At 42.0% G+C, this 16536-nt stretch overlaps 1 protein-coding gene across 1 annotated transcript in view; it reads left to right on the top strand.

Annotated features, from left to right (window-relative positions):
* MOB4 (MOB family member 4, phocein) overlaps positions 1-16536 on the top strand; it is a 281748-nt gene that overhangs the window by 141891 nt on the left and 123321 nt on the right. The window contains exon 4 of the mRNA XM_056533393.1: positions 5877-5919. Within this exon, the coding sequence (XP_056389368.1) occupies positions 5877-5919 (43 nt within the window). The remainder of the gene's footprint in view (positions 1-5876; positions 5920-16536) is intronic.

The following is a 16536-nucleotide window of genomic DNA, read 5'->3' as shown; positions in this document are numbered from 1 at the left end:
GAAGGAGACCTGGGATTAGATGGCTCTATAATGGAGAAGGAAGGGGATGTTCCCCAACCTGCCCTAGATAAAATGTTAGCGGCAGTTGCAAAATGTAATACTTCCATAGATGTTCTGTCCAATCAAGTGGGGGTTATCGATGTGGAAATCAATTTGATCAGGGAAAATCTAAAGAAAGTCAGGGAGAGGTGTACAGAGGTGGAGACGAGAGTGTCGGGTGTGGAAGATGAGGTTCATAAGTTAAAATCTAAAGTACAGAGGATGTGAGGGGAGAACAAGTTATTAAATCAAAAAGTGACAGATTTCGAAGACCGCTGCAGACGGGGGAACCTTAGAATCTTGGGTTTCCCAGAGGGAGCGGAAAGTAAAGATGTGATAACTTTTATCCAAACATGGTTGATTGCGCAGTGTGGGGAGGAAAACCTCTCTAAACACTTTAGTGTGATACGTGCGCATAGAATTCCGTTCCAACCCCCGCCAGTAGGGGGCAGACCACGTACCATAATACTTAAACTCCTGAATGATAATGACCGTGACAACATCTTGAGAATAATGAGGGAAAAAAAGGAGATAGAATACAATGGAAATAGAATTATGCTTTTCCCAGATTATGCAATTGAAACAAAGAAGAAGAGATATACTTTCAGGGAAGTTAAAAAGAGACTTGCACATAATGGAATCAAGTTTGCTTTAATGTGCCCAGCTAAGCTGAAGGTTTTTTACATCAATGAGACGTTCTTTTTCTCTAGCGCAGTAGAAGTGGTGGACTGAATGGACACACAGGGATTAAAAAATAGTGGTTAAGGTCCGGGGGGGAGGTGGGGGGGGGTACAATCACGCAAGGCTAGAGATTTGCCCGGGATGGCAGGTTACCCGGGGGGGGGGGGGTTGGGGGGGGGGGGGCGGGTTTGGGGAACCCTGGGGAAGTTTTTTTTTTTTTTCCTTTTCTCTTCCTTCTCACTACGGTGTTTATTGTGTTCAACTGGACTGTAAGAGAATGACTGACTGCGGATGAATGGTAAGGCTGTGGTATGGAATGTACGAGGACTTGGGGATAAAATTAAAAGATCAGCGGTAATGGGAGTTATTATGAAGCACGCACCAGGTATAGTCGGGTTAGTTGAGACACATTTAACTAGAGAAACAGTAATGGTTTTGAATCGTAATGTTTGGGGACATTATTACCATTCTCTTCATACAGCATATTCATGGGGGGTTTCGGTGTTAATCCGTAGAAACTTAAATTGGGAATTAATTAGAAAAAGGGTAGATGATGAGGGGAGGTTTGTTTTTTTATATGGGAGACTAGAAAATTTAAGATGTGTATTAGCATTTGTATATATACCCCCGCCTTTCTCATCCGCGGTCCTTCTTAAATTATTTGATTTTTGTTGCGGCGAATGCCCTGTGTTTGCCATGGGAGATATGAACTGCGTCCTAGATGAGAGGTTAGATAGATGGAGGGCAAGCAGGAGTAAAGGAGAGGTGAGTTGCACTCCCCTGGCGAAAGTATGTAATGAACTGGGACTCAGCGATATTTTGAGGATTTACAACCCTCAAAAGAAAGAATATTCATGTTGGAACAAGACCTGTCAGACTATGTCCAGAATAGATATATGTCTGGGAAATGACTCTAGTTTAAATAAGGTGATAAAAATACATTATTGGGTTAGATGTCTGTCAGACCACGCGGCTCTAGAAGTACTGATAAAAACAGAGGAAGAGGTAAGAGATGGGTTCCAGAAAATTAACCCTCACTGGTTAAATTTGATAGAGAATGCCACAATAGAAAAAAACTTGAGGGAGTTTTTTGCAAACAACTGGGGCACAGCAAGTGACCCGGTTGTCTGGGAGACCTGTAAAGCTTACCTAAGAGGGGAAATAATAAGAGCAATAAAGTGTAAAAAAAAGGAGTTTAAATCAAAAGAGGAGGGCTTAACCTCCTGAGCGGTAATCCCGAGCGTGACTCGGGGTTAATTTTCCCTGCCAGGATCGGTAACCCCGAGTCACGCTCGGGGTAGAATTGCAGAGTTCCCGGCCGGGTTGCAATGCGATATAGCGATGCGGCACCCGGGAAAACATGCGATTATCTGCTCTGGTCAGCTCCCGTTGCGGGGGCCGGCCAGAGCAGGTAAAGAAAAAGACTAAAAGTCAGTGTTTCCCTAACAGGGGGCCTCCAGCTGTTGCAAAACTACAACTCTCAGCATGCCCGAACAGCCAAAGGCTGTCCGGGCATGCTGGGAGTAGTAGTTTTGCAACAGCTGGAGGCACCCTGTTAGAAAAACACTGAGCTAAGTGTAAAAGGAAAAAGGAGTAAAATAAAAAAAAACTTTTGCTTACCTAATCCCGGTCCCTGCATATGCCGTTCTCCTCCGTGCGCTCTGGTTTCTGCTCTCTTCACTATTCATCTTACAGGACCTTTCACTTTTCAGCCAATCACAGGCCGCAGTGGTGTAAAGCCTGTGATTTTCTGAAGGGGAAAGGACTTGTTCTGCAGCAAATACACTAGGTTTGAAATCTGCCCGGCAAACCCAGTGTATGCTGCTGCAGGACAAGACAAGGTGAGAAGGGGGGATGAATGTGACAGAGGGGGCAATGTGACGGGGGGGAAATGTGACAGAGGGGGGAATGTCACAGAGGGGGGAAGAATGTGACAAGGAGGGGGGAGAATGTGACAAGGGAGAGGGGGAATGTGACGAAGGAGATGTGAAATGGGCGGGGGGAGATGTGAAATTCAGTGCAAAAAATTGTACCGCTTTTGGTACAAATTTCTGAAGAGGGAAAAGATAAAGAGGATATGCGGTCGTATAGAAAAAAAAAAAGAAAAAATTTGTATAAAATATTGTATTCTTTTTTTTTTGTAATATGTGGTGGTAATAAAAAAAAAAAAAAAAAAATGTCCCCCTTGAACATCTAATGATGGACATCAGGCGGATTTCCAGCATTAACCCTTTAGACTCCGCGATCAGAGTTGATGGGGGGCATCTAAAAGTGCTGCAAATCTAATGCTAACTGATCATTGGAGCTGATCGGGACACCCATGGTGAAATTAGAGTCCCAATCAGCTGAGAGGACTGCAGGAGTGCCCTTACATGCCTCCTTGCCGTCCGATCGGTGCTCCAATGCTGCAGACAGTCACCAGGCTGTAGCATTGGAGTGTCAATAACACTGATCAATGCTGTTGTATGGAACAGCATTGATCGGTGTATATGAAGATTGCATGTAATAGTCCCCTATAGGGAGTAAAAAGTACTGGAAAAAGTGTATAAAAAAAAAGAAAAGTTAATAAATGTGAATAAGCCTCTTCTGTAATAAAAGGTTTAATCACCCCCTTTTTTCCTTTTTTTTTTCTTCAAATTTTAATTATGTAAGCAAAAATAAAAATAAACGTTTTTGTTATCGTTGTGCGCGTAAACACCTGACTATTAAAAAATAATGTTAATTAAACTGCATGGCCAGTGGCATAATTGATTTTTTTTAAAACTACCAAAGTTCAGAATTGCATATTTTTGGTCACATCATGTAGAAAAAAAATAGTGATCAAAAAGTCGCAACAAAAATAGGTTCTATAAAAACTACAGATCATAGCCCCAAAAAATTAGCCCTCACATAGCTCCATGTTTGGAAAAATTTAAGTGTTAGTGGTCAGAAGAGGACAATTTTAAGCATACAAATTTCCATACAAGAAGTTACAATTTTTTAAATCGTGTAAAATAAAAGAAAACCTCTCTAAATTGAGTTTCCTGTAATGGTCCAAGTAAAAGGTTGGGTAGTTGGCGCGATCCACAGAAAAAGATCCAATTTAACACTTTATTAAGCCACACATAATGTGTTTCAGGGCGTAGGAGCCCCTTTGTCAGATGTACTGGCGTTACACACGGTCACTTTATACATGTGAAAATGGTGCCATTTAGAGTAAGCCCTGCCCACTGGACGTGTCTCAAATGACGTTGCTGACTGAGACAGTACAACAATAAAAGAAAAAAAACTCTGGCGTCCGGCGCAAGTGCGGATTGTCACAATCCGGTCCTTAGTGGCATACGCTAAGGACCGGATTGCTTACAATCCGCACTTGCGCCAGACGCCAGAGTTTTTTTTTTCTTATTGTTGTACTGTCTCAGTCAGCAATGTCATTTGAGACACGTCCAGTGGGCGGGGCTTACTCTAAATGGCACCATTTTCACAGTGCATCTGGCACTTCACAGCTACTAGTCATCACTAGTATATCTCAAAGATCGCGCATGCGCACCAGCCCATTTCATGGAACAGATTACTTTCGTTCTAGGATTTCTTTTTTTATAGCTTAAATATTTAACTGGAGTACCTTCTTTTTATGATTGCAAATATGACTCATGCTATCTATACATATTTTTTAATAGTTGTATAGGTCAGTATCATCATTTGGGACATGCCCAGTGGGCGGAGCTTACTCTTTATGGCGCCATTTTCACATGTATAAAGTGACACAATTGGCCCTCATTTATTATTCTAAATCCGACTTGTTTTGTCGGGTTTTCTTGGCGCATCTATGTCTGCGACATGTTGCAGACATTGTGCGCCAGTCTGCGACACGATGCAACATTTTTACCCGACTGACCCGATGTGGATTCTCCCAAACCCAAAATAGGGGCGTAACCCAACATTTCTGAGCTTTCCCACTTATTTATAAAGGTTTCCAACCCGAATTTGTTGAATTGTTGTGGATTTTTTCCTGACAACTCAGAGGAGTTGGAAACCATAACCAACAAAACCCACGTGCGACAAACAGGATGCGACATAATAATAAATACCAGGGGGAAAAATCAGTCGGGTAAGAAAGCAAGATAGACTTACAACCCGATTTTCTAAGTAAATGAGGGCCAATGTTTGAATCAGTGTGTCACGCCAGTATATCTGACAAAGGCGCTCCTACGCTCTGAAATGCGTTGTGTGGCTTAATAAAGTGTTAAATGAACACCCATTGGATCTTTTTTTTGTGGATCACGACAACTTAATCACACCGCTACCCCTTAATTCCCTGGTTGAACTTGATGGACATATGTCTTTTTTTGACCGTACTAACTATGTAACTACCAGCATTTTACTTGGACCATTCCTGGAATCTCTGTGATGCTCAGCTGGAGTTCATCCCTGCTGATTCCAGGAGGCAGCACCACATCCATTATACGCATATGCGGTTGTGTCTTTAAAACAACCTACCCAGGTGAGCAGTTTACCACTATTCACCTATGTCACTTTGTTGAATGTGTGCCATTTTTCACTGGCAATATTGCCCTATGAGGAGCTCTGCCTGTTTTTTTTTTTTTTGGTGTGACACATTTATCATACTATCACAGGGGGGTTGATGAATTTGGTGCACATAAGCTAAAACAATAAATCACTTCAGAACACCACTTTTTATTCCTCCTCTCCTCTGAGACTTTTCTGCACAAAAAGTCTCAGTTGCAACTTTTTGTGAGCCATTTAAAAGTGTTCTTCCATGGCAATTTTTAAAAGCCAAGTCTGACTTGGCTTAACTTGCAACTTATTGAAGGAGTTTGCTTTTTTTATGCTTACATGCGACATTCACACTTAATAAATTCGGGGCAAAATGAAATTTGCTTAGGTAAGGCTGTTTGTTTACTTTATGTCTACCCACAAAAGTTGCAAAAAAATGCTTAGGCACATTTTTATTTTAAATTTTTATTTTTATTTTTTTGCTTTCCCCTAAATGTTGTGGTGACATGCTTGATTCCTTTACGAAATACAACTAGTCGTGCAAAAACGTCAAACAAAAATGAAACTTGTCCAACTTGTCTGTTTTATATTAAAAATATGGTTTTGGAGTATGTATCTCATTCAGTGTTTTTTTATTTTTTTTTATTTTTTACTTTTAGGCAATTTTGTCTTGAACTTAATGGACTTGCAGTCAAGCTTCAGGTATCTACTTAATGTGTTATTTTTATGATATCATTTATATGTATTTCGTATAGTTAATAAAATCTGTATTTTCATTTCTTAATAATCTTCTTTTTGACCCCAAATAAATGTCTACTGATACATGAGTTGCTGGAGGCTTGTTTGATCCCACACACTGACTGATATTTCCATCAAAGATCATCATCTGCAACCAGCTCCTTTGGTAGACTATTTTATGATTTACAGTTCATACAGTAAAGAATGCTTGTCACTCCTGGAGTGCGACCTTTCTATTTTTTCTTGGAAGGAAGGGAGTGCTGAGTATTTTGATGAGGGGGAAACGTTTTTGCACCATATGATTTTTATGGTCCATTTATATGCTTAATGTGTTTTTCCTCCCAAATGTGATAAAGGAAGATCATCTAATTATCCATCCCTGCCAGACGTTGTTTGTTTACTGCAATAATAATGTTACATAGTTAGTACAGGTGAAAAAGACACATGTCCATAAAAAAGTTGAGATATGGTGGATGAGGGGGAGGAGATGTGATTCTATATTTCTATGTAAGCATTAATTTTAACCCCTTAACGACCAAGGACGTTAATGTACATCCTGATGTGGCAGTACTTCGCGCACCAGGACGTACATTTACGTCCTGTACATGACCGCGAGCATTGGAGCGATGCTCGTGTCATGCGCGGCAGGTCCTGGCTGCTGATAGCAGCCAGGGGCCCGCTGGTAATGGCTGACATCCGCGATCATGCAGATGTCTGCCATTAACCACTCAGATGCCGTGATCAATACAGATCACGGCATCTGCGGCTTTGCGGCTACATTTTATGCCAATCTTATCGCCCCCGGCTTGGCTGCGGGGATCAGATCAGCTAACATGGCGGCTGGAGGTCCCCTCACCAGCCTCCGTCGCCTTCCCGGCTTCTTCTGCTCTGATCTGCTTTCCAGCAGACCAGAGCAGAAGATCGCCGATAATACTGATCAGTGCTATGCCCTATGCATAGCACTGAACAGTATTAGCAATCAAGTTATTGTTATAAATAGTCCCCTATGGGGACATAAAAAGTGTAAAAGAAAAAAAGAAAAAAAATAGAAAAATCCCCTCCCCCAATAAAAAATTTAAATGTTCCGCTTTCCCATTTTACCCCCAAAAAGTGTAAAATAAATTAAATAAATTAAAAAAAATAATAAACATATTTGGTATCGCCGCGTGCATAAATGTCCAAACTATTAAAATATATAATATATAATATATGTTAATGATCCCATACGGTGAACGGCGTCAATGTAAAGAAAAAAAAAGTTGCTGCTTTTTTGTCACATTTTATAAAAAAATGTATAAAAAAATGTATAAATTTTATATACACAAATGTGGTATCAATAAAAAGTACAGATCACTGCGAAAAAAATGAGTCCTCATACCACTGCTTATACGAAAAAATTTAAAGTTTATAGGTCGTCAAAATAGAGTAATTATGAAGATACTAATTTGGTTAAAAGGTTTGCGATCTTTTTTTAAGCGCAACAATAATAGAAAAGTATGTCATCATGGGTATCATTTTAATTGTATTGACCCACAGAGTAAAGAACACATGCCGTTGTTACCGTAAATTGTACGGCGTGAAAGCAAAACCTTCCAAAATTTGCAAACTTGTGGTTTTCTTTTTAATTTTACCCACACAAATAGTATTTTTTTGGTTGCACCATACATTTTATGGTAAAATGAGTAATGTCATTACAAAGGACAACTGGTCGCGCAAAAAAACAAGCCCTCATAGTAGTCTGTGGATGAAAATATAAAAGAGTTACGATTTTTAGAAGGCGAGGAGAAAAAAAAAATATATGCAAATCATAAAATGTTGCAGTATGTTGTAATACCTTTTTTTTTATTGGACTAACAGCATTTTGTAGAGACAAGCTTTCGGGATTCCTCCCTTTATCAAGTCCAAAGCAAATCTAGATTTGCTTTGAACTTGATAAAGGGAGAAATCCCGAAAGCTAGTCTCTAAAAAATGCTGTTAGTCCAATAAAAAAGGTATTACAAGATACTGCAACATTTTATGATTTGCATCTGCATCACTGGACTAATACGGCTACTCAAATTTACTATATATATAATGTGTATATATATATATATATATATATATATATATATATATATATATAGCACGATGCCCTTGCCCGAAGCTGTATGTCGGGAAGACAACTCAACAATTCAGGAAGAGAATTAGTAAACATTTGAGTACGTCACATCTCGCGTGATGTAAACAATAGCGATCGTACTATGTTACAAGCGCAACTCCGCGACTATCAAGAGCGCATGCGCAAGAAGATCCGACTCACAAAACTGTCCTCAATAGTCACATGACCGATCCTAGTGATCTCAGTATACGCTGGCTGATGTAGCACTCCCTGATAGGCCCATAAGGCCGGAAACACTCAGGGCGCCACCGGAAGTGACACCACGGTCAGACCTTACAAATAGTAGCGTGCACGCGAATATCACCATTAGCCGCATTACCCTTGACAAAGCCAGTTCGTCTGGCGAAACGTTGGGTGGGCTAGCGATAGTTTTAGACAGGGACATCATTGATTACATAAGATAAAAATAATACATAAGTGGTGACACAGCAGCCTGAAATGGAGGCATTAAACACATCTGCTGGAATGTATAATTATACATAAGGAGATAGTGGGATCCTATATCAAGAAGGTGAATTCAAATATAGGAGGCCTAGGAATATAGGAGTGTGTGAGAGTCACCCTATATAAATGCAGACGTCCTAATAGCCACCCAACCTTTATAGAAACCCCCCATACAGCCCTAAGGTGTGAGAGACCTCTCAAGGGCTGCTGGTATAGGTACCTCTTGACACACACCCCTTTCAAATTATAAAGGAGGGCTTTAGTTCCCCCTAAATAAACTGGTGACAGAGGTGACCAATATCGCACCACTAATATAAAAAAAAATCCATATGAAAGTTTAAATACATTGAAACCCTGATAATTTTAAACACACATTTTCTGTTTTGTGTATTTGCAACAACTATTTTAATGCATATCAATAAAGTTTTAGTGGTACCCTAGCTTTACCTTAAGTGGTACCTTAAGCTTTATCTTATGGTGACCTTCACTTTTCCCATACCCCTAGATCTGACACCAGGCATGGTGGAGGAGTTGGGGTGCTTCTAGCCCCACAATGCACTTTTCAAGTCATCCCCCCATTACCCTCACTCACATTTCCCTCTTTTGAGGTCCACACCCTCAGGCTCTTCTGCCCATTGCCTCTCAGAGTAGCGGTCATCTATCGTCCTCCTGGTTCTCCCCAAATGTTCCTGGATCATTTTGCCACCTGGCTCCCTCACTTTCTTTCCTCAAAAACACCTACACTCATCATGGGTGATTTTAATATCCCCATTGATGCCCCAATCTCCTCTTCTGCCTCTTGGCTTCTGTCTCTAACCTCCTCCTTTGCCTTTTCACAGCTTACTGACTCTCCCACACACAAGGATGGGAATACACTGGACTTGATCTTCTCTAGACTTTGCTCTGTCTCTAAATTCACTAATTTTCCTTTTGAGCTCTCTGACCACAACCTTCCCTCTTTCTCTATCAGTAACTCCTATCCTCTTCCAGACACTCCAACCTTGTACACTTACAGAAACCTGCGTGCCATAAACACTAGTCAATTTATAGACATTCTACAATCTTCACTATCGCCAATCTCTTCTCTCTCCTGCCCTAATCTAGCAGCCAAACATTACCATGACACCCTCAAGTCTACCCTGGATCAAATGGCACCCCCTAAAACACGAACCTCCCGACACAGATGGCAGCAACCCTGGCACACACTAACAACCCGCTTTCTCAGGCGATACTCTAGGTGTGCTGAACATCTGTGGAGGAAATCTAAGACTTCTTCAGACTATCTGCACTATAAATTCATGCTTAAATCCTATTACTCCGCTCTTCATCTCGCCAAACAAACATATTTTACCTCCCTCATCTCCTCTGTGTCTAACAACCCAAAACGCCTTTTTGACACCTTCAACTCTCTCCTTCGGCCTAAAGTACAGACCCCAATCACTGATCTCTGTGCTGAAGATCTGGCCAAATACTTCAAAACTAAAATCGATGACATTCGTGATGAAATCCTCTCCCAGTCCCCTAAAAGTTCTGATCCAATTTCCAGCCAAGTCTCCTCTTCATCACTCTCAGTTTTTGAGCCTGTAACGGAAGATGAGGTTTCCAGGCTCCTCTCCTCCGCCCTCTCTACTACCTGCTCTAGTGACCCCATGCCTTCACATCTCATCCAGTCTCTCTCTCCTGCTATCAGCTGTCACCTAACTAAAATCTTTAACCTCTCCCTCTCTTCTGGGGTCTTTCCCTCCTCCTTCAAACACTCTATCATAACCCCACTATTGAAAAAACCATCTTTGGACCCGTCCTGTGCAGCCAACTATCGACCAGTCTCAAATCTCCCCTTTATCTCCAAACTCCTGGAACGCTTGGTCTACTCCCGCCTTAACCGCTATCTCTCCGAGAACTCTCTCCTTGACCCCTTACAGTCTGGTTTCTGCTCCCTTCACTCCACAGAAACGGCCCTAACCAAAGTCACTAACGATCTTCTGACGGCCAAATCAAATGGCAATTTCTCTTTACTGATTCTCTTCGACCTGTCTGCGGCTTTTGACACTGTGGATCACCAACTCCTCCTCAGTAGTCTCCGCTCCATCGGTCTCAAGGACTCTGCTCTCGCCTGGTTTTCCTCCTATCTCTCTGGCCGCTTCTTTAGCGTCTCATTTTCTGGCTCTACTTCTTCTCCTCGTCCCCTTGCTGTCGGGGTTCCCCAGGGATCGGTCCTGGGTCCTCTACTCTTTTCACTCTACACATCCCCCATTGGAAAAACAATCGGTAGATTTGGTTTCCAGTACCACCTCTATGCTGATGACACCCAACTTTATACCTCTTCCACCAACATCACTCCTGCACTCCTACAAGATACCAGTCACTGTCTCTCTGCGGTCTCAGACATCATGTCCTCTTTATATCTGAAACTAAATCTTTCTAAAACAGAACTTTCTTGTCTTTTCTCCATCAACTGATACTGTACCTAACCCTGACATTTCCATCTCGGTATGTGGTACTACCATAACTCCCGGGCAGCAGGTTCGCTGTCTTGGAGTTATACTTGACTCTGATCGGTCTTTCACTCCCCATATTCAGTCTCTTTCACGTTCTTGTCACCTGCATCTCAAAAACATTTCAAGAATCCGCCCGTTTCTCACTATTGAAACTGCTAAAACTCTCATTATTGCTTTGATTCACTCCCGCCTCGACTACTGTAACTCTTTACTAATAGGCCTTCCTTTCTCCAAACTCTCTCCAGTCCATCCTTAATTCCGCAGCCAGACTCATCTTCCTCTCAAGCCGTTACACCGACGCCTCCTCCCTGTGCCAGTCACTACACTGGTTACCAATTCAGTCCAGAATACAGTACAAAATCCTCAGTCTCACACACAAAGCTCTCCACAATGCTGCACCTCCCTACATCTCCTCTCTCATCTCAGTCTACCATCCTACACGTTCTCTCCGATCTGCTAATGATCTCACACTAACATCTTCTATAATCCGAACTTCTCACTCCCGTCTCCAAGACTTCACTCGTGCTGCACCGGTTCTCTGGAATGCTATCCCTCAATCCCTCAGACTCAACAAGAACATCCATAGTTTCAAACGTGGCCTAAAAACACATCTCTTCAGACAGGCCTACAACAGTCTCTATTTGGCCTCAACATATCCCCAACATATCCCCACACCTCTTGTTTGAATAGTTATTGTGTAATATTATGTCTGATACTTGTCTTTGTTTGTACTCCATAATTGTAAGCGCTGCGGAATCTGTAGGCGCTATATAAATAAATAAATAAATAAATAAATAATAGGCTGCCTCATCACCTTTGTCTTTTCGTGCTAGTGTGATCTCTAATTACACTGGGAGGGGACGTGCTGGCTGGGGGGCATCCCTTCCTATCCCTTACTGTACCAGTCAACTAATATTGCACTGTTTTATCTTTTCATATTATGGTTATTCGTATCGTTAGCATTAATGTGAATGGCCTTAACGTGTCTCACAAACGCTCCCTCTTTTGGAGGGAAGCTTTCTCACTGAAGTCTGACATTATTTGTGCCCAAGAATCACACTTGCTTGCTAAAGATGCCTCCCGTATACACCACTCAGCCTTTCCACATGTATATCAGACTCACTACACATCTGTCACGAGGGGTTTTAATAGCTATACGGAACACGGTCTCCTTCCAAATGGAGGAAGTCATAGCTGACCCCAAAGGTAGATTCATTATCCTACATTGTATAGTCAACTCTCTTAAATTGAGTCTAATCTCTCTCTGCGCCTCACTCAGGACTAGTTTTTTAAGTTCCTTATACCGTAAGGTAGAGAAAAGGAAGTGGGGTCCCCTCATATTAGACGGGGATTTGAACTCAGTTATGGACCAGGTGCTGGATTCCTCTTCTCTTTCCAGATTAGCTGCCACTAATTTAACGCCTTGGGCATGGGAACACAATTTATTTGCCATCTGGTGTATACACCACCCGGAGGATAGAGACCTAACACACTTTTCAGCTGCACATGGGTCATATTCCAGGCTAGACATGATCCTTGTGGGACAATCACTTTTAAAAGCGACATTATCCACTGAAATACACACTATATCCTGGTCAGATCACGCCAGCATCACTCTTACCTTGGCTGATTCTGTATCCTCTAAGGAAACATACCAGTGGAGAGTCAGCCAATTTCTATTGTCCCACAGGAAATACTCCCAACAATTGTCTGCTGACATTAAGGAATATTTTACTCTTAATGCCCCCTCCACTGATTCCCCCGTACTATTATGGAACTGCCACAAGGCGGTTATTAGAGGCCTCTGTCTTAAATATAGCTCTATATTTAAAAAGCTAAGATATTTACATATCCATTCCACCTTCACACGACTTACGGCTTTAGAGCTGACGAACAAATCGCACCCATCAGACATGACCACTTCTACCCTACTATCTCTGAGAAGGGAGCTCCGCTGCCTTATGCTCTATCGGAATATGAGAAAAAACAAATCTAGGTATTACTCGCAGAACAAAAGTTGTTCACCCCCAAGGATATAGCGGATGGCTTACAAGCCTTCTATGCTGCTCTGTATAACCTGGATAGAACTTTCCCCGCTCTCCCAGACACAGATATGGCACTTTAGAAATATTTGAACGCGCTTAATTTACCATCCCTAACACCCACCCAGCTTGAAGATTTAAACCATCCCATCACCTCTCTTGAGACTCAAAAAGTGATCAACTCACTCCCCTTGGGAAAATCACCAGGCCCAGATGGTTTTTCAGGCTTTTACTACAAAACCTTTAGTACCCTTCTTTCTCTTTATCTATCGGCCTATGTATGAGTTCCCTACCCAAAGAAAACCTACAAGCACTCATAACTACCAACCCCAAACCAGGAAAATCTACTGAACTGCCCCAAAACTATAGGCCCATATCTTTTAAACCAAAGACATTAAAATCTTCGCGAAATTGCTAGCTGTACGGTTGTTCACTTACCTCCCTCCTTACCTGTCTCAAACATCCAAACCTCTGATAATACTAGAAGATTGCTCAATATATTCCATCACATAGAGTCCCATGGCATCCCCTCTTTAGCTGTGGCCCTAGATGCCGAGAAGGCGTTTGACCGCCTCAAATGGTCCTTTGCTTTTGCCATGCTGAAAAGACTGGGATTTGAGGGCAACATATTTTCTGCTGTTGCCTCCTTATACTCGACCCCTTCTGCTAGGGCACTTGCTAACGGGACTCTGTCTGTGGAATTCTCAATCTAAAACGGATCCAGACAGGGTTGCCCCCTCTCCCCTCTTATTTTCATTCTATCCCTAGAGCCCTTGGCTCAAGCGATCCGTCTGGATAATCGAATATCTGGAATAACTATTTCGGATAACACCATTTCATTGTACGCGGATGATGTCATTCTTACACTGGCTTCTCCCCTTACTTCCCTCCCTATGGCCCTACAACACATCGCCATGTTCGGCACACACTCTTATTATCACCTGAACAGTTCAAAAACACAAGCCCTACTTCTAAATGTGACCGCTTCAGACGAAGCCCGTCTGCATTCTCAATACAGTTTTGAATGGCGCACGCAGGGCCTTGACTATCTAGGAGTCTACCTTTCTTATCCCCACTCAACGCTATATCAACATAATTTCGATCCCCTTTTGACAGATCTTACTACCGAAGCCCGCAGACTGTCCCAATTTGAGATATCATGAATGGGTAGGATAGCTTTTTTTTTAATGTTCCTTCTCCCTAAACTACTCTACAAATTTCGCACCCTACCTATCATCCTCCCAAACCCTTTTTTTTCCGCAGCGCACAGAAGTTACTTATGGACTTTGTCTGGCGGGAAAGAAGCCGAGACTCGCGGCTTCTACATTAAGAAAAGCCCCAAGCGCTGGTGGACTAGGCATTCCAGACATCAAAATTTATTACATCTCTACACTGATTTCACAATTGACTACATCTCACTGGACTCAAATAGAACAGGCCTCGTTGCCTTATTGCCCTCTCCATGATCTTCTAATACTCCCCACCTGGGATCTACCACGCCAATGTATAACCAGCCCTTTAGTCAATGCATCCCTATTGGCATGGACCACCTTCTTGTCCACACAGCAGGTGGCCCCCTGTTCTGATATTAACGAACTGCCTCTCTCTCTTACAACTTTCTTACACTGATTTATCCCTCACAAACTGGATATCATGCGGGATACCACAGGTTGGCCACATGTATGACGACACCTCCTTGACGACATTTAACGACCTACACTGCAAATATAAGATACCTAACACTGATTTCTATAAATATCTTAGATTACGTCACATATTAGCCACGGTTAAACCTACCCGTCTAGGCGCGAGCACAATGTCTCTGAAAACTCTATCCCCCTCTCTCAGGGGTCTCAAGCGATTTTATAGGTCCTTGACTCAGTTGGACACATTCACTAAAACCTACCCTTTGCGATTGTGGGACAGAGAGTTATCCATGAACATTGTTACCTCTGACTGGCAGGAAGCTTTTAGAAATATTAATAGAGCATTTCAATGCACCTCAAACAGGGAGTCCGCATATAAAACGATCCTACGCTGGTACTTTACCCCAGATAAAATAGCTAAAGCTTACCCCGGCTCTTCTGAACAATGCTGGCGTAACTGTGGTAGTAGAGGTACACTACTCCATACTCTGTGGTCCTGCCCTATAATACTTGCCTTTTGGAACCAATGCTGGGACTTACTACAAAAGATCTTCCCATTCCCATTGATATGGACACTGCAATCAGCATTGCTATTTCTACATATAGGCTACATAACCCACCCGCACAGGGACCTTTACAGTATAGTTTGTATAATAGCTGTGACGATCCGTCTTGGGGATTAGCTCTGGGATCGTCCTGGACCACGCCACAGGATGCGTTTCTTCTCAATAAACCAGCAAACAAACGCTTATACTGCAAATCTGGCACCTTGCCAGTTTTATCAGACAGGTTGCAGGGAAAGAAATAAACAAAAAGCAGGAACAAAACAAAATCCTAGACTGTCTGGTCAATGACTAAACAGATCAGCTTGTCCTGACTAACCACCGCTGAGCTTCCCTCAGCCGGTTAAACATATGTCCCCTGCAACCTTCTACTCACAATTCATGTCACTCTCTTTGAGCCACTCATAGCTCGGGCTGTGTACTCCTCAGCATGCTCTGTCTCTCCCCTACAGCCCACATGCTGTCTCCTAGGAAGAGCCCACATTAGACTCAGTCTCCATCTCATATACTCCTCCCTTCCCTCCTGCCTCATTACTTAAGAAGCAGGTGAGAGCTTCTGCAGGTTGAGCCAAGGAAATACACCCTTTCCTTGCCACACTGCCACATAGCAAAAACCTTACTTGTTAGCTTTTGGAAAGCCACCATTGTTCCAACTTTGGATCTTCTGATTGCTAAAATAAGCACCACTTACTCTTATGAGAAAATAATTGCCTTGGGAGCTGGGCGCTTTGAGAAATTTGCACGTAGATGGGATCTCTGGAATGACTCAAATTTTTGCTCAGACATTTAATTGCCATTTCTTACACAGACTGCCAAAAGAGGTACCTTTGTCCTATATACTTTTATAACCGTAATCTAGCGTGCCACTTAGAATAGGCATCACACACTTTCTTTTCTCCTTTTAAGAATCTCTGGACATACACAAATGGGCAAACTGTCTAAACATACTCGCTTTTGAAGTAGTAAGGCAGACTGTTTGTTTTTGTTATTATGTTGATATTCTCATTATTTCATGATATAATACGATTATCAGCCGATCTTTATATCCTCACTGTATTTTGTTATTGGCAGCTGTGACTGTCTTAATGTTTTGTTTTGTATTACAAAAATTTCAATAAAAACTAATGAACGTAAAAATGAAAAAATGGAGCTACAAGAACATGTTAGTGTAAAAAATTAAGATTTTGATTTTTCTCCTCCACTTTGCTGCTATTCTTGTGAAACACTTAA

The sequence above is a fragment of the Hyla sarda genome, chromosome 8, assembly GCF_029499605.1.
Source record: "Hyla sarda isolate aHylSar1 chromosome 8, aHylSar1.hap1, whole genome shotgun sequence".
Classification (NCBI taxonomy): Eukaryota; Metazoa; Chordata; class Amphibia; order Anura; family Hylidae; genus Hyla; species Hyla sarda.
The sequence above is the reverse complement of the archived record's forward strand: the minus strand, read 5'-3'. Positions and strand labels throughout refer to the sequence as shown.